Raw genomic sequence first — 19,242 nt, 5'->3', positions numbered from 1 at the left:
ATCCCAAGGAGGAGATCAAGGCAACCATTTCTGACAAGGGAAGTCAAGGACAGCAGAAAAGAAAAAGAAAAAGCATACAAGGTGGTGAGAATTAGTGTGAAGCCAGAAGATTGGAAAGCCTTTAAAGGCAAGCAGAGGACAACTAAAGAAACAATAAAGTGGGGGAAGAAGATGAAAAATGAGTGTATGCTTGCGAGTAATATAAAAGAAGATTGCAAGTGTTTTTTTCAATAAGGTAAGAGAGAGGCATGAATGGACATTGGGCCACTGGAAAGTGAGGCTGGAGAAGTAGTAATGGGGAACAAAGTAATGGCAGAGGATCGAAATAGGTACTTTGCATCAGTCTTCAGGGTGGAAGACACCAGTGACATACCAGAAGTTGCAGAGAGTAAGGGGGCCGAGGTGAGTATAGTGGCCATCATTAAGGAGAAGGTGCTGGGGAAACTGAAAAGTCTGAAGTTGGATAAATCACCAGGATCGGATGGACTCCTCCCCAGACTTCTGAAGGAGGTAGCCGAGGCGATTTTGGAGGCATTGATTGTGATCTTCCAGTAATCACTGGAGGCAGGGAGGGTTCCAGGGGACTTGAAAATTGCTAATGTAACATCCGTGTTTCAGAAGAGAGGGAAGAAGAACATGGGAAATTATACGCCGGTTAGCCTGACTTTGGACGTTGGTAAGATTTTAGAGTCTATTATTAAGATGAGATTGCGGAGTGTTTGGAAGTACATGGTAAAATAGGACTGAATCAGCATGGCTTCATCAAGGGGAGGTCATACCTGATAAATATTTGAGGAGGTAACGAGGAATTTAGACAAAGGAGAACTAGTGGATATGATGTATTTGTATTTCCAGAAGGCCTTTGATAAGGTGCATACAGAATGCTGCTAAACAGGATAAGAGCCCATGGTGTTAGGGACAAGATGCTAGCATGGATAATCATCTTTAATAACAATCATCTTTATTAATGTCACAAGTAGGCTTACAGTAACATTGCAATGATGTTACTGTGAAAATCTCCTAGTTGCCATGCCACGGAGCCTGTTCGGGTACACTGAGGAAGAATTCAGAATGCCCAATTCAGCTACCAAGCACATCTTTCGGAACTTCTGGGAGGAAACCGGAGCACCCGGAGGAAACGCACACAGACACGGGGAGAACATGCAGACTCCGCACAGACAGTGACCCAAGCCAGGAATCGAACTGGGTCCCCGGCGCTGTGAAGCAATTGTGCGAACTACTGTGCTACCGTGCCACCCTTGAGGATTGGCTGACTGGCAGAAGGCATCGAGTGAGGATGAATGGGTCTTTTTCAGGATGGCAGCCGGCGACAAGTGTGTTCCGCAGAGGTCAGTGTTAGAACCACAGAATCTCTAAAGTGCAGGAAGCCATTCGGCCCATTGAGCCTGCACCGACCATTGGAAAAAGTACCCCACCTAGGCCCATGCCCCGACCATATCACCGTAACTCAGTAAACCCAGTCCACATTTTGGACTCTAAGGGGCAATTTAACATGGTTGATCCACCTAACCTGCACATTTTTGGCTATGGGAGGAAACCAGAACACTCAGAGGAAATCTACACAGACTCGGGAAGAAAGTGCAAACTCCAGAGACAGTACCGAGGCTGGAATTGAACCTAGGTCCCTGGTGCTGTGAGGCAGCAGTTGGAACCACAACTATTCACGATGTACATTAACGATCTGGAAGAAGGAACTGAGGGCATTGTTGCTAGGTTTGCGGATGATACAAAGATATGTAGAGGGACAGGTAGTGTTCAGAAAGCAGGGATGCTGAAGAAGGACCTAGACAGGCTAGGAGAGTGGGCAAAGTGGCAGATGGAATACAATGTGGAAAAGTGTGAGGTAGTGCACTTTGGTAGGTAGAATAGTGGCACAGACTATTTTCTAAATGGGAAAAGGCTTCGGAAATCAGAAGCACAAAGGGACTTCGGAGTCCTAGTTCAGGATTCTCTTAAGGTTAACACGCAGGTTCAGTTGGCAGTTAGGAAGGCAAATGCAATGTTAACATTCATTTCGAGAGGGCTAGAACATAAGAGCAGGGATATTCTGCTGAGGCTGTATAAGACTCAGGTTGGACCCCATTTTGAATATTGTGAGCAGTGTGTGCTGGCCTTGGAGAGGGTGCAGAGGAGGTCCACAAGAATGATCCCTGAAATAAAGGGTTTGTCGTATGAGGGCTGGTTGAGGACTCTGCGTCTGTACTTGATGGAGATTAGAAGGATGAGGAGGGATCTAATTGAAACTTACAGAATACTGAGAGGTCTAGATATTGTGGACGTGAAGAGGATATTTCCACTAGCAGGAGAAACTAGAACCCGAGGGCACAGCCTCAAACTGAAGGGACAATCCTTTAAAACTGAGATGAGGAGAAATTTCTTCATTGGTGAATCCATGGAACTCATTGCCGCAGAAGGCTGTGGAGGCCAAATTACTGAGTATCTTTAAGACAGAGACAGATGGGTTCGTGATTAATAAGGGGATCAGGGGTTATGGGGAGAAGGCAGGAGAATGGGGAGAGAGGAGAAACATATTAGCCATGATCGAATGGCGGAGCTGACTGTCCTAATTCTGCTCCTGTATCTTATGGTCTATGCCCCCTTTCAGCTCCCATGTCCCCAGCTGCTTGGGGTTTTGCCCTTCTTCTGGAGGATTAAGTCTCTCATTGTCACTGGGCCCAAAATCTGACAGTCACACCACCAATGCCAGCTACAGTCTTCCTTTCAGACAGGTGGCCATCCGATAGTGATTGGCAGCCTTGCTTGTTGATCTTCTACCCTTTTAGTACCAGCGGGCTGACAACCCTGTTCAATGCCTGAATGTTGTGTGTCCACTCTTCCTGCTCCCTGAGTACACCAAGGGAAACTCCTTACCAAATGTTCCATAGGCCCTCTTATGGACTCAGAGTAATTCCAGAAGGGCAGCCATGACTGATTCCACACTCCGTACTCACCTCCTTCCAGCTGATATGCACAAGACATCTCTGGTAACCCGTTCACCCACTTCAAAATTCCAGCCCTCCCTTCAACAAGCTCTTATGAGCTTTTATCCTACTTTAATTGGCCTCAATTGGGAGGAGAGCAGGGTTGTTGTCTCAAGAACACAAGAAATGGGTGAAGGGGTAGACCATAGGGCCAATAGAGCCTGCTTCACTATTCAATATGATCATGGGTTTCAACTCCATTCATTCCGAGACACCAAAAATCTATCCAACCCAGCTTTAATGTATTCAATGATGTAGCATCCAATAACTTTAGCTTAGGGCATTCACAACCCTTTGAGTAAAGTAATTCCACCTAATCTCAGTCCTAAATGACCAGTCCCTTATCCTAAGCCTGTGGTCCCGTGTTTTAGATTCCCCGACCAATGGAAACAATTGCTCTGTGTCCACTCTATCAAGCACCATCAGAATTTTGTAGGTTTCAATGAGATCACCTGTCAGTCTTCCAAACCCTGGAGAATTTAGGCTTAATTTGCTCAGCCTCTCATCATAGGACAACTTGATCAACCCAGGGACAAATTTAGTGAACCTTCATTGTACCACCTGCAATGCAAGCATATCCTTTCTTAAATGTGGAGAACAAAACTGCCCACAGTATTCCAGATGTGGTCTCACCAAAACCCTGTACAATTCTAGCAAGACTTCTTTATTCTTGTACCCCAATGCCCTTGCAATGAAGGCCAACATGCCATTTGTCTCTTAATTGCTTGCTGCACTTGGGTCATAAGAGTAGAAAAGCAGAATATTTTTTAAAAACTAACTTTCTAAACCCTTTTTAAGAGCACACCCAAGTCTCTTTGAGCATCAGCACTTACAAGTTTCACACCTTTTAAAGATACTATGTTTTTCTACTCTTATGACCAAAGTGAATATTTTCACATTTTCCGATACTCTATTTGCCACTTGTTACCCATTCACTTAACTTGTCTACATCTCTTTGCGGCCTCTGTGTCCTCCAAGCAGCTTACCTTCCCACTCAGCTTTATATCATCAGCAAACTTTGATACATCACTCTTTCTCTCTTACTCAAGTCATTAAATAACAGATTGTAAATAGCTGAGGCCCCAGCATTGATCCTTACTGAATTCCACTATTCATTGCCTGCCAATTTGAATTTTTTTTTCCACTCTCTGCCATTGTATACAAAATTAAGATCAACCATGTGTCCAGGAGCCAGTCTACTAATGGATCTTTCTGCTGATCTCCCACTTAGATTTCCCTTGATGTTGTTAACCGACAATCTGCAGTTTGTATCATGGTCATGGTAATGGAGGTTTGCTTACTCTTCTCCACCAATCATAGCATTTTCATAATTTCTCCAGGGTTCCTGTGGCTTTTCTGTGACTGAAGCTGTTGGGAGGGGGGTGGGAAAAGAAGGATGAGACAGTGGCATAGGGAGAACGGAGTGAGTTTACATAGATCGACAGTGCAGAAGGAGGCTATTCGGCCCAACGAGTCTGCACCGGCCCTTGGAGAGGGCACCCTACCTAAGCCCACACCTCTACCCTATCCCCGTAACCCCACCTCACCGTTGTGGGACACTAGGGGCAATTTAGCATGGTCAATCCACCTAACCTGCATATCTTTGGGCTATGGGAGGAAACCGGAACACCTGGAAGAAACCCACGCAGACACGGAGAGAACGTGCAGACTCCGCACAGACGGTGACCCAAGCGGGAATCGAACCTGGGACCCTGGCGCTGTGAAGCAACAGTGCTAACCACTGTGCTACCGTGCCGTTGGCAGAACTTTCATTATGTTTAGTGGCTGGAATGGAGCTGTGTTTATCCAGGTGGTTCCCTTTAAGCCTACTGCTCAGATGTCCCTCTGAGAAAGTGTACACAAAGTCTACTAAGTGGAATACTGGAGTCTACTGCAGGTCAATTATAAGCATCTGCAGGTTGTCAGCTGGTCATAAATTTCCATTTCCTGCCCTTGCCAAGCCATTAAGGTCAGAAAAAGTTAGCTGAAAATGATACCTATTTTTCTATTTTTGACACTTGTATGACATTTGAAGTGTGGCAGATAAGTGGGAGATGCAAGACCTTTATACAGACAGTAAATGTAAAACGAATTGTAAAATATCTGTAACTCAGTGTTTCTGTCTTCATTCATGTGCATAGAAAAATACTAATAGTTATTACATAAATAGTCCCATGGATAAGCTCCTCAGACTGTTGGAATAGATTCCTTTTCGTCCTGTTCAATGCATTTCTTTCATTAACCTTGCTTTTTATTAGGAAATGAGGAAACCTGGCCAATTTCCTGAAGATTTAGGATGAGAGAATTTTTTGCACTGACCTGAATAAGCATCCAGCTGAACTGGCACAGGTAGAGGTAATGCATTACCAGTCCAAGGGCAGAGCAACTTTCATCTGAGAGTTCTCGACTCAGGTAAATGGATATCAAAAATGAGATCTGAAATATTAAAAGGATTTTTAAAAATTGGTTAGCAGCCAATCATATTAAAGTATTTTCACAGAAAGCAGACCAGGAAGTAAAATGCACTGATTATCCTTTATTTTTAAATATATTTTGCAGACAGTGAACTGAATGATTGAAACATACGCTGGGATTAAGGTAGAAGCTGAAACATTCTGAGCAAAGTTCTAAATACATATGTTTTAAAAATGTGAAATTTTACCATCATGGACTCAGGGATAAATTTGAGACTCTTTTAAAATAAATTTAGAATACCCAATTCATTTTTCCAATTAAGGGGCAATTTAGCGTGGCCAATCCACCTACCCTGCTCATCTTTGGGTTGTGGGGACGAAACCCACACAAACACGGGGAGAATGTGCAAACTCCACACGGACAGTGACCCAGAGCCGGGATTGAACCCGGGACCTCGGCGCCGTGAGGCAGCAGGGCTAACCCACTGCGCCACCGTGCTGCCTGATAAATTTGATACTCAACAAATATTAAATTTGTTTTTCTGGCTCGAGGCATTTCTCAGGAGTAATTAAGAAGTTAGTGCATCACTGAGTACCTCATTCAACAAGTGTAATTTTTTCAAGCATTTTCGTAGAGATTATTAGCATTAAAGTGGAATATCTCATCAGTTCAGTGATTTCTAATTGATGGTAGTCTGTGGGGACTACAAAAGTGCGCCCTTCAGAGAATCACTGACAGCAACTTATGAATTTCTGGATTTAACTGCATAAAAAGAACAATGAATAAAGAAAAGCACAGCGCAGGAACGAATTGTTCGGCTCTCCAAGCCTATGCCGATCATGATTCCCTAACTAAAATGTAAACCTTCTGCCCTTACTCGGTCCGTATCCCTCTAATTCCTCCCTATTCATGTACCCATCCAGGTGCCTGTCAAATGTTGCTAATGTGCCTGCTTCCACCACATCCTCTGACAGCGCGTTCCAGGCACCCACCACTCTCTACGTGAAAAACCTATCCTGCACGTCTCCCTTAAACTTTCCCCCTTGAACTTGTGCCCCTTATAATAGACACTTCCTTGGAAAAAGTCTCTGACTAGCCACCCTGACTATGCCTCTCATAATTCTGTAGGCCTCTGTCAGGTCTCCCCTCAGCCTCTGTCTTTCCAGTGAAAACAATCCTAGTTTATTTAACCACTCCTCATAGCCAACACCCTCGAGACCAGGCAACATCCTGGTGAATCTTCTTTGCACGCTCTCCAAAGTTTCCATGTCTTTATGATAATGTGGTGACCAGAACTGCACGCAGTACTCCAAATGAAATTAAATGAAAATCGCTTATTGTCATAAGTAGGCTTCAAATGAGGTTACTGTGAAAAGCCCCTAATCGCCACATTCCGGCGCCTGTTCGGGGACGCTGGTACGGGAATTGAACCCGCGCTGCTGGCCTGCCTTGGTCTGCTTTAAAAGCCAGCTATTTAGCACTGTGCTAAATCAGCCCCTACGGGGTTGATTTAGCACCTAACCAAGGTTTTTAAAAAAATTTGGAGTACCCAATTCATTTTTTCCAATTAAGGGGCAATTTAGCGTGGCCAATCCACCTACCCTGCACATTTTTTGGGTTGTGGGGCGAAACCCACGCAAACACGGGGAGAATGTGCAAACTCCACACGGACAGTGACCCAGAGCTGGGATCGAACCTGGGACCTCGGTGCCATGAGGCAGCAGGGCTAACCCACTGCTCCACCGTGCTGCCCTGCCAAGGTTTTATATAGCTGCAACATGATTTTCCAACTCCCGTACTCAGTACCCAGCTGATGAAGGGCCTTCTTAATCACCTTTACCACCTGTGTTGCCACATTTAGGGAACTGTGGACCTGCACACCAGATCCCTCTGTATGTTAGTGCTCCTAAGGATTCTGCCATTCACAGTATAATTCATACCTAGATGTGGCAGCACGGTAGCATTGTGGATAGCACAATTGCTTCACAGCTCCAGGGTCCCAGGTTCGATTCCGGCTTGGGTCACTGTCTGTGCGGAGTCTGCACATCCTCCCCGTGTGTGCGTGGGTTTCCTCCGGGTGCTCCGGTTTCCTCCCACAGTCCAAAGATGTGCAGGTTAGGTGGATTGGCCATGATAAATTGCCCTTGGTGTCCAAAATTGCCCTTAGTGTTGGGTGGGGTTACTGGGTTATGGGGATAGGTTGAAGGTGTTGACTTTGGGTAGGGTGCTCTTTCCAAGAGCTGGTGCAGACTTGATGGGCCGAATGGCCTCCTTCTGCACTGTAAATTCTATGATCTATGATTCTCCAAAATGCATCACCTCGCATTTGTCCGGAGTAAACTCTATCTGCCATTTCTGTGCCCAAGTCTCCAATCTATCCATATCCTGTTGTATCCTCTGACAATCCTCAGCACTATCAGCAACTCCGCCAATCTTTGTGTCATCCACAAACTTACTAATCAGACAACCCACATTTTCCTCCAGATCATTTATATATACTACAAACAACAGAAGTCCCAGGACTGATCCCTGCGGAACACTACTGGCTATAGATCTCCATTCTAAAAAACACCCTTTCACTGCTACTCTCTGTCTTCCCCAACCAAGCCAGTTCTGTATCCATCCAACCAGCTCACCCCGAATCCCATGTGATTTTTGTTTTTGTACCAGTCTGCCATGTGGGACCTTTTTCTTTGTCAAGTGTAGTAAGAGAAAGACCCACTCAAGGACAATGGAGGGAAGTTATGCGTGGAACCCCAGGAAGTGGGTGAAATCCTTAATGAATACTTTGTATCGGTATTCACCAGAGAGAAGGACATGACGGATGTTGAGGTCAGGGATAAGTGTATGAACGCTCTTGAGAACGTCAATAGATCAAAAGAGAAGATGTTGAGTATCCTAAATTGCATTAAGGTAGACAGGTCCCCGGGGCCAGATGGGATCTATCCCAGGTTACTGCGGGAGACAAGGGGAGGGATAGCTGGGGCCTTAATAGGTATCTTCACATCCTCTTTGATCACAGGCGACATTTCTTCAAAAAAACTCCATCAAGTTGGTGAAACATGACCTTCCCCTTACAAAACCATGCTGCCTCTCACTAACTAGTCCATTTTCCTCTAAATGCGCAATGTGCTGTCTTTCAGTATCTTTTCCAAAAGCATCCCCACCATTGTAGTCAGGCTCACTGTCCTATAATTTGCTGGATTATCCCCGCTTCCTTTCTTAAACAAGGGAACAACATTGGCTATTCTCCAGTCCTCTGGAAACCTCGCCTGTGATCAAAGAGGATGTGAAGATATGTGTTAAGGCCCCAACTATTTCTCCCCTTGTCTCCCGCAGTAACCTGGGATAGATCCCATCCGGCCCCGGGGACTTGTCTACTTGTCAAGATGGTGTGATATGTTGCAGGGAAACATGCAGATAGTGGTGTTCCCAAGTGTCTATTACCCTTGTTCATCTAGGTGCAGAGATTGTGAGTTTGGAAGTTGTTGAAGGAGCTTTCGAATGTAGCTGTAGAGCAACCGGTAGATATAGCGCACCCTGCTACCATGGTGCATCTGTAGTGGATGGAGTGAATGTTTCAGCTGGTTGATGCAGTGCCAGTCAAGGTGGGTGCTTTGTCCTGGATGGTGTTGACTTTCTTAAGTGTTGTTGAAGTTGCATTCATCCAGCTAAGTGGAGAGTATTCCATTGTATTCCTGACTTCTGCTTTTTAGGTGGTGGAAATAATTTAAAGCAGTCAGGAGGTGAGTTACTTGCCACAAAATGCCCAGCCTTAGAACATAGAACATACAGTGCAGAAGGAGGCCATTCAGCCCATCGAGTCTGCACCGACCCATTTAAGCCATCACTTCCACCCTATCCCGGTAACCCAATAACCCCTCCTAACCTTTTTTTGGGGGTCACTAAGGGCAATTTATCATGGCCAATCCACCTAACCTGCACGTCTTTGGACTGAGAGAGGAAATAGGAGCACCCGGAGGAAACCCATGCAGACACGGGGAGAACGTGCAAACTCCGCACAGACTTGCTCTTGTATGCATATGGCTGGTGCAGTTCGATTTCTGGTCAATGGTAATCCCCAGAAAGTTGCTGGGCACTTCAGCACTCATTATGCTATTCAATGTCAAGGACAGTTGATTAGAATCTCTCTTGTTGGAGATGTTTGATTGCCTAGAACTCATCTGATGCAAATGTACTTCGTCGCTCATCAGCCCAAGCCTGAATTTTACCTTGTCTTGCTGCATTCAGGCATTACCTGAGGAGTTGCCAATGGAATTGAACATTGTGTATTATCTGAGTTTATGATGAAGAGATGGTAATTTTTGAAGCAGCTAAAGATGATTGGCTAAAATAAACAAGAAGCACACCTGCAGTGATATCCTGAGGCTGAAATGATTCGCCTCCAACAAGCAGAGTCACTTTCTTTTATGATAGCTATGACTCCAGCCAATGGAGGGCTTTTCCACCAATTCCAATTTACTTGAATTTTGTTCGGGCCTCTTCATGCCACACTTGGTCAAACGTGATCTTGATGTCAAGAGCATTGAACTTGCAGTTCACATCTGAATTCAGCTCTTTGGTCCATGTTTAGATGACGGTTAAAAAGAGGTCTGCTGGTGATTGGTCGTGGCTGAATGCACACCGAGAATCGATGATTATTGCTGAAGTAAATGCCAATTGACAGTACTGTTGATGATACCTTGGATCATTTTGCTGATGAACAAAAGTAAACTGATGGAATGGTAATTATTGGAATTGGATTTGTGCTACTTTTTGTGGATAGGACATACTTGGGCAATTTTCCACATTGTCGGGTAGATCCCAGTGTGGTAGCTGTACAGAAGCAGCTTGGCTAGTTCTGGAGCATAAATGGAGCACAAAGTTGGGATGTTGGCAGGTTCCATAATTTTTTCTGGTGTTCAATGCAGTCAGCCGTTTCAACATGTGGAATTAATCAAATTGGCTAATCATAGAATCATAGAAATTACAGTGCAGAAGGAGGCCATTTGGCCCATTGAGTCTGCGCCGGCTCTTTGAAAGAGCACCCTACCCAAGGTCAACACATGCACCCTATCCCCATAACCCAGTAACCACACCCAACACTAAGGGCAATTTTGGACACTAAGGGCAATTTATCATGGCCAATCCACCTAACCTGAACATCATTGGATTGTGGGAGGAAACCGGAGCACCCGGACGAAACCCACGCACACACGGGGAGGATGTGCAGACTCCGCACAGACAGTGACCCAAGCCGGAATCGAACCTGGGACCCTGGAGCTGTGAAGCAATTGCGCTATCCACAATGCTACCGTGCTGCCCAACTGCATTTGTGATGATGGGTACTATCTGAGAGAAGCTCTGCAGGTATTTTTTTTCTTTTTTCCTATGCATATAGAGCACAAAGAAATACATTGGGGTGATTTTCACTTGTTGCTGCTGGCATTAATGTGGTGGTGATAGCTTCCAAATTGGGTTAGCAGTCTAACAGCCCTATTAACGCCAAGAATCTGGCTGACACACTTTTTAACGGATGCCAAGTGCCTGCCTTTCAAGGCGCAAGGAGTATTCCTCGAACATTGTAAGTTAAAAAAAGTTTGAAACCAATCTGTGCTTTAGCCATTTTTAAAGTCCTTCTGAGCACAGATCAGTGGAGCAGTATGTATTCCTATTAAGAGCGAAAACTGCTATTTTAATTATATAAAAATTACCTGAAAATGAGACCCGAGGAAACAAACATAACCATTAAAAATAGAATCAACAGGTCAGATAAAGACAATCATCCATAAAATGTGAAAAATGTAAGACTATACTGCTGTGTTTTGATTGGGGAGAGGCTAAAATGACCATACAAATTAAACAGCTGACATCTCTGAGAGTCTCATATAAAGGTCACAGCAAATGAGTGGTATTCATTAGCACCAAAACGTCTGTCTTTTGAAATAATCCTGTCACAATATACTAGAAAAACCCTCCAAAGCAATATCCTGACAGCGAGGGTGAAATTTATGATTTACACTATAATAAAACTATATACTGGCTTCCTGAACAGCCCCCAGATATGGAGGAAAAATAGCTTAGAGCGTACACAAAAATCCCGCAAATCAAAAGAATTAACAATTTAATTAACTTTTAGCTACAATGGGTGGAATTATATGCTCCACTTGGAGCAAGCTGGGAGGTGGGGGGGCAGGTGGGGAGAGGTTTGCGGTGGAAAGACCGCCACGTTCCCAACTCCCCCAAATTACGTCTAGGATGGGAAGTGTTGAGAATGGTTTTCTTGCCTGGAGGTTGAGTGAGGCCCTTAAGTGGCAACTGTTGTTGTTAGCGTATCTTCACACCTGTACAGTGCTTTTTTTACCCTTTCGGGAATAGTGGGAGAAGTGGTGGCAGGATTCCCGAGCTGATCATCAGCCTGTTGAACCACGTTGTATGCTTGTTCCGTAGCCAACAAGCCCTGGCACTGGACTCAAACCCAGAGCTTCTGGTCCAGTGGTAGGGGCACTACCACTGCATCACAAGGCCTCCTCATGGCCACTTATACCTTGGAAGATATGCCTAACTACTGGCAGGCTGGTTCTCTCAGGCATCCTGTGTCTAATGGAGCGACCTGCCGGCAGCAACGATGTACCCGCAGGAAGACAAGCCCCCCTTCTTTTTACACCAACACTTCTTCTGCCAAAAAAACCCCTCCCCCTCCCATATCCCTGCCACCTAATGGCCTCCCTAACTGACCTTGGTGATTCTGCGCCACTTACTGGTATTCCAGAACTACAGCGATGATCTTTATCTTGGGATTTGCCGCAGAACTGGCAGTGGCCACCAGTCTCATGGGGGAGGTATGGGGTGTCATGGTATTGTCACTGGACTAGTAATGTTCTGCGGACCAGGACTAATAACTAGTAACGTTCTGAGGACAAGTGTTCGAATCCCACCATGGCAGATGGTGAAATTTAACTTCACTGAAGATCAGAACCATTGTCAATTGTTGTAAAAACCCATCTGGTTCACTAATGTCCTTTACGGAATGAAAGCTGCCATCTTTACCTGCTTTGGCCTACATAGGAGTCCAGATCCATTGCAATGTGGTTGATTCTTAACCGTCTTCTGTCCAGGGGACAGTACCCGGGCCCTGTTGGGTGGGGCTTCAGTTGGGGAGATCCAGGGTGGGGAGGTCTTCTTGGCTGGTTGCAGGGGCCAGGGTCAGTTCCCGTGCTTGTGACGGGAGGTTCCGTGATGGAGGGAACGGAGAGCATCTGTGAGTTGAGGGTCTCCCTGTCTATGGGGGGGGGGGGGGGGGGTCCTTTTTAAATTTTATTTCCAGATTGGGTCACCCTGATCTGTCAGGAGCTGTAGTTACTGTTGGGGTGGGTTTGCCAGCATGATATCGCGGGGCCGAAGCCTTACATTATTTTTTCCCCTTTGTTCAACGATATGGGGGGCCAGATTCTCTGATTCTGAGGTTAAGTGGCATTTTATGTAGAAAATAATCGGCGGCGCCCCCTCACTGGTGATGTGACCAGTGAGGGGCCAGCAACCGCGCCACGTAAAATGCCCGGCCTCAACGAAATAAACGGCCGGAGAATTTCTAGGTCTGTGGCCGCGCATGCGCACAGCGGCGACCTGAGCGTTTGGCCCGTACAACGTGGCACCGGCCGTGCATGGAACCAACCTGCCAAATAGTGCCCCCCTGGACAAACCCCTCGCCACCCCCCAACAGCCCTCGCGGAAGGCCCCTTGGCTAGCAGCATGGCTGCCGCCCGACTTTAGCGCAGCTGGACACATTCCGCAGCCGCCATGTCGGGTTCTTGCATGGCTTGGACCACACGTCCCCTGTACCCTCGTGAACTCAGCCCATCGGGGCAAGGCCTTCAGCTGACGTCCTGATGGCGCCTCAAAGGCGTGCGGTGCGTGCCCCGATGACGCCGTTTCGGAGGGGGCAGAGCATGCGAAACCTGTGTAGAACAGGCACCGCCCCCAATTCCCTCGTAAAAAAGGATTCTCCGCCCGATCGCCGATTACAAAATCGGCGTCGGGAAATGGTGAATCTCATCCATGGTGGGAAAACCCAGCAAGGCAGCTGGCAGGTTGCCCTCCCCTTTTTCGTCAGAGAGAACGTTTAGAAGAAAAATGAGCTGCAGGAGAAAATCCAGTGCACAGCTTGGCATCTATTTGCTTGCCTAATTTAATTTTCAATGAATTTGTGAGCACACCCCGTAATACCACTAAAAACGTGTGGTAGTCGATATTAGAGGTATTACGGTACACTGTAATGCTGTAAGACCATTGGTGTAAAAGGTCCTGTTTTCATTGGTTAAGCCTGCCTGCTGGTTCCGCCCAGTAAGGCGGAGTATAAGAACCCGTGTCGCCCCAGCAGCTGCCTTCTGTGCCTGCGCTGCTGGGGGAAACATCTAGTGTAATAAAGCCTTCAATTGTCTCCAATCTCGCTTATGGAGTTATTGATCGAGCATCAATTTATTACACTAGATTTTAAAGAATGGAGCTCCGAATCAAGCCAGGGTATCTGCAACTCAGCCCCCACGCGGCAAACTCAGTGGCAACCTTCAAGCACTGGCTGGAGTGTTTGAATGGATTTTTTATGGGCAGCACGGTAGCATTGTGGATAGCACAATTGCTTCACAGCTCCAGGGTCCCAGGTTCGATTCTGGTTTGGGTCCCAGGTTCGATTCCGGTTTGGGTCACTGTCTGTGCGGAGTCTGCACGTCCTCCCCGTATGTCCGTGGGTTTCCTCCGGGTGCTCCGATTTCCTCCCACAGTCCAACGATGTGCAGGTTAGGTGGATTGGCCATGATAAATTGCCCTTAGTGTCCAAAATTGCCCTTAGTGTTGGGTGGGGTTACTGGGTTATGGGGATAGGGTGAAGGTGTTGACCTTGGGTAGGGTGCTCTTTCCAAGAGCCGGTGCAGACTCGATGGAAATGGCCTCCTTCTGCACTGTAAATTCGATGATCTATGATATCTCAGGACGGCCGCAATTACACCCACGGAGGACCAGAAAATACAAGTTCTGCACTCGAGGGTGAGCCCAGAGATCTACACTGTCATTGAAGACACAGACGATTTCGAGGCCGCAATGAATCTGCTGAAAGGACACTATATTCGCCCTGTAATCCAGGTCTACGCCCGACATCTACTAGCGACGAGGCGACAAATCCCTGGGGAATCGCTGGAGGAGTTCTACCGTGCGCTCCTGGTGTTTGGGGAGGAACTGTAACTGCCCGCAAGTTTCGGCCAGAAACCACACAGAGCTTTTGATCCGGGATACATTTGTTGCAGGTATGCTGTCCTCCGCTGCGATGGCAGAGTGGTTAAGGCATTGGACTTGAAATCCAATGGGGTTTCCCCGCGCAGGTTCGAGCCCTGCTCGCAGCGACTGTGATTGGAAATGTTTGCTGAGCTCCCCGCACAAGCCACTGAATCGGAATGTTTGTAAATGAACGGTTTGAACCTATATCGAGTTCAGATATTTAACTTAAGCAAGGAGTCAGGAGGGCTAGAAGGGGTCACGAAAAGTCATTAGCAAATAGGGTTAAGGAAAATCTCAAGGCTTTTTACACGTACATAAAAAGCAAGAGGGTAGCCAGGGAAAGGGTTGGCCCACTGAAGGATAGGCAAGGGAATCTATGTGTGGAGCCAGAGGAAATGGGCGAGGTACTAAATGAATACTTTGCATCAGTATTCACCAAAGAGAAGGAATTGGTAGATGTTAAGTCTGGAGAAGGGGGTGTAGATAGCCTGGGTCACATTGTGATCCAAAAAGACGAGGTGTTGGGTGTCTTAAAAAATATTAAGGTAGATAAGTCCCCAGGGCCTGATGGGATCTACCCCAGAATACTGAAGGAGGCTGGAGAGGAAATTGCTGAGGCCTTGACAGAAATCTTTGGATCCTCGCTGTCTTCAGGGGATGTCCCGGAGGACTGGAGAATAGCCAATGTTGTTCCTCTGTTTAAGAAGGGTAGCAAGGATAATCGCGGGAACTACAGGCCGGTGAGCCTTACTTCAGTGGTAGGGAAATTACTGGAGAGAATTCTTAGAGACAGGATCTACTCCCATTTGGAAGCAAATGGACGTATTAGTGAGAGGCAGCACGGTTTTGTGAAGGGGAGGTCGTGTCTCACTAACTTGATAGAGTTTTTCGAGGAGGTCACTAAGATGATTGATGCAGGTAGGGCAGTAGATGTTGTCTATATGGACTTCAGTAAGGCCTTTGACAAGGTCCCTCATGGTAGACTAGTACAAAAGGTGAAGTCACACGGGATCAGGGGTGAACTGGCAAGGTGGATACAGAACTGGCTAGGCCATAGAAGGCAGAGGGTAGCAATGGAGGGATGCTTTTCTAATTGGAGGGCTGTGACCAGTGGTGTTCCACAGGGATCAGTGCTGGGACCTTTGCTCTTTGTAGTATATATAAATGATTTGGAGGAAAATGTAACTGGTCTGATTAGTAAGTTTGCAGACGACACAAAGGTTGGTGGAATTGCGGATAGCGATGAGGACTGTCTGAGGATACAGCAGGATTTAGATTGTCTGGAGACTTGGGCGGAGAGATGGCAGATGGAGTTTAATCCGGACAAATGTGAGGTAATGCATTTTGGAAGGGCTAATGCAGGTAGGGAATATACAGTGAATGGTAGAACCCTCAAGAGTATTGAAAGTCAAAGAGATCTAGGAGTACAGGTCCACAGGTCATTGAAAGGGGCAACACAGGTGGAGAAGGTAGTCAAGAAGACATACAGCATGCTTGCCGTCATTGGCTGGGGCATTAAGTATAAGAATTGGCAAGTCATGTTGCAGCTGTATAGAACCTTAGTTAGGCCACACTTGGAGTATAGTGTTCAATTCTGGTCGCCACACTACCAGAAGGATGTGGAGGCTTTAGAGAGGGTGCAGAAGAGATTTACCAGAATGTTGCCTGGTATGGAGGGCATAAGCTATGAGGAGCGATTGAATAAACTCGGTTTGTTCTCACTGGAACGAAGGAGGTTGAGGGGCGACCTGATAGAGGTATACAAAATTATGAGGGGCATAGACAGAGTGGATAGTCAGAGGCTTTTCCCCAGGGTAGAGGGGTCAATTACTAGGGGGCATAGGTTTAAGGTGAGAGGGGCAAGGTTTAGAGTAGATGTACGAGGCAGGTTTTTTACGCAGAGGGTAGTGGGTACCTGGAACTCGCTACCGGAGGAGGTAGTGGAAGCAGGGACGATAGGGACATTTAAGGGGCATCTTGACAAATATATGAATAGGATGGGGATAGAAGGATACGGACCCAGGAAGTGTAGAAGATTATAGTTTAGTCGGGCAGTATGGTCGGCACGGGCTTGGAGGGCCGAAGGGCCTGTTCCTGTGCTGTACATTTCTTTGTTCTTTGTTCTTTGTTCTCCCCAAACCGCCAGCGATTGCTGGAGAAAGAGACACTAGGCCTCAAGGAGGCACGGGCCCTTGCTAGCTCCCTGGATGTGGCCTCCCGAAACGCCCGCGCTTACGCCCCGACCGGCTTGTGCTGCGAGACTGTCAGGGAACCCCGGGGGACCCCGCTGCTATTTTTGCGGGCAAGCCAAGCACCCCCGACAGCGCTGTCCAGCCCACCCATCTCTCTGCAAAGGATGCGGCAAAAAGGGCCACTTCGTGGCGGTATGCCAGGCCCAGGCGGTCGTTGCGGTCTCCGGAGGCGAATCGGGACTGCCACCACAACCCTCTCCACGGGCCACATGCGGCCAGCGGGCGCCGGCATCTTCCTCCTTCAGGGTCGTGTGTGGCCTCCGGGCAGCGCCATCTTGTCTCTCGGACACCACGTGTGATGGATGGGCACCGCCATCTTGTGCACCCCCAGCCATGTGCGACCAGTGGGTGCCGCCACCTTGGCTGGACTCTCAAGACCCCGACTTGGATGACCACACACCGCCCGAGGAGAACATCCAACTGCTGCCCCAAGTAGCCTCAGTGACCCTGGACCAGTCTCGGCCCCGAACACTCTCGACTGCAACAACGACCGTGCTCATCAATGGGCATGAAACATCCTGTCTGATCGACTCTGGGAGCACGGAGAGCTTCATACACCCCAACATGGGAAGGCGCTGTTCTCTCCCCGTTCACCCAGTTAACCAAAAAATCTCCTTCGCCTCCGGGTCTCATTCAGTGGAGATCAAGGGATTTTGCATAGCGAACCTCACAGTCCAGGGAAGGGAGTTTAAAAATTACCGGCTCTACGTCCTCCCCCACTTCTGCGCTGCCACATTCCTAGGGTTAGATTTTCAATGCAACCTCCAAAGCTTAACCTTTAAATTTGGTGGCCCTATACCCCCCTCACTGTCTGCAGCCTCGCGACCCTCAAGATCAATCCGCCTTCCCTGTTTGCGAACCTCACCCCGGATTGCAAACCCATTGCTACCAGGAGCAGACGGTACAGTGCCCAGGACCGGACCTTTATTAGGTCGGAGATCCAGTGATTACTGAGGGAAGCTGTCATTGAGGCTAGCAACAGTCCCTGGAGAGCTCAAGTAGTGGTTGTAAAGACCGGGGAGAAGCATAGGATGGTCATCGATTATAGCCAGACCATCAACAGGTATACGCAGCTTGACGCGTACCCTCTCCCCCGCATATTTGATCTGGCCAACAGGATCGCACAATATAAGGTCTTTTCCACGGTGGATCTAAAGTCCACCTACCACCAGCTCCCCATCCGCCCTAGCGACGGCAAATACACTGCTTTCGAAGCAGATGGGCGGCTCTACCACTTCCTAAGGGTTCCCTTCGGTGTCACTAATGGAGACTCGGTCTTCCAACAAGAGATGGACCGAATGGTTGACCGCTGATCCGATCCACGGTTTTTCTCCTGTTGACAGAGGCCCGCCAGGCCTTCAGCCACATCAAAGCGGACATCGCAAAGGCCACGATGCACACCATCGACGAGTCCCTCCCCATCCAAGTCGAGAGTCCGATGTAGCTCTGGCGGCCACCCTCAACTAAGCGGGCAGACCCGTTGCCTTCTTCTCACGCACCCTCCACGCTTCAGAAATCCGCCATTCCTCAGTTGAAAAGGAGGCTAAGGCCATAGTAGAAGCTGTGCGGCATTGGAGGCATTACCTGGCTGGCAGGAGATTCACTCTCCTCACTGACCAACGGTCGGTTGCCTTCATGTTCGATAATGCACAGCGGAGCAAGATAAAGAACGACAAGATCTTACGGTGGAGGATCGAACTCTCCACCTACAACTACAGATCTTATATCGTCCCGGGAAGCTAAACGAGCCTCCTGATGCCCTATCCCACGGCACATGTGCCAACGCACAAGTGGACCGCCTCCGAGCCCTCCACGAGGATCTCTGCCACCGGGGGCTCACTCGATTCTTCCATTTCATTAAGACATCCAACCTGCCCTACATCGAGGAGGTCAGGACAGCCACCAGGAACTGCCATATCTGCGCGGAGTGCAAGCAGCACTTCTACAGTCCAGAGAAAGCGCACCTGATAAAGGCTTCCCGTCCTTTTGAGCGCCTCAGTATGGACTTCAAAAGGCCCCTCCCCTCCACCGACCGCAACACGTACTTCCTGAACATGATTGACGAGTACCCTGGGTTCCCATTCGCCATTCCCTGCCCCGACATGACCGCAGCCACCGTCATAAAAGCCCTCCACAGTATCTTTATGTTGTTCAGTTTCCCCGCCTACATACACAGCGATAGGGGGTCCTCTTTTATGAGCGACGAACTGCGTAAATTCCTGCTCAGCAAGGGCACTGCCTCGAGCAGGCCGACCAGTTACAACCCCCGAGGAAATGGACAGGTAGAGAGGAAGAACGGAACG

General features: G+C 47.7%; 1 protein-coding gene and 1 non-coding gene across 2 annotated transcripts in view; one reads left to right on the top strand and one right to left on the bottom strand.

The window, feature by feature from the left end:
* Positions 1-19,242, bottom strand: part of adgrv1 (adhesion G protein-coupled receptor V1) — a 981,490-nt gene that overhangs the window by 233,505 nt on the left and 728,743 nt on the right. Inside the window, exon 84 of the mRNA XM_072516264.1 lies at positions 5,322-5,438. Within this exon, the coding sequence (XP_072372365.1) occupies positions 5,322-5,438 (117 nt within the window). The remainder of the gene's footprint in view (positions 1-5,321; positions 5,439-19,242) is intronic.
* trnas-uga (transfer RNA serine (anticodon UGA)) lies at positions 14,731-14,812 on the top strand. The gene has a single exon. It is a non-coding gene; the product is annotated as a tRNA-Ser (tRNA).

This window comes from Scyliorhinus torazame, chromosome 9 (assembly GCF_047496885.1).
Source record: "Scyliorhinus torazame isolate Kashiwa2021f chromosome 9, sScyTor2.1, whole genome shotgun sequence".
Lineage (NCBI taxonomy): Eukaryota > Metazoa > Chordata > Chondrichthyes > Carcharhiniformes > Scyliorhinidae > Scyliorhinus > Scyliorhinus torazame.
This window is presented reverse-complemented; position numbering and strand designations above follow the sequence as displayed.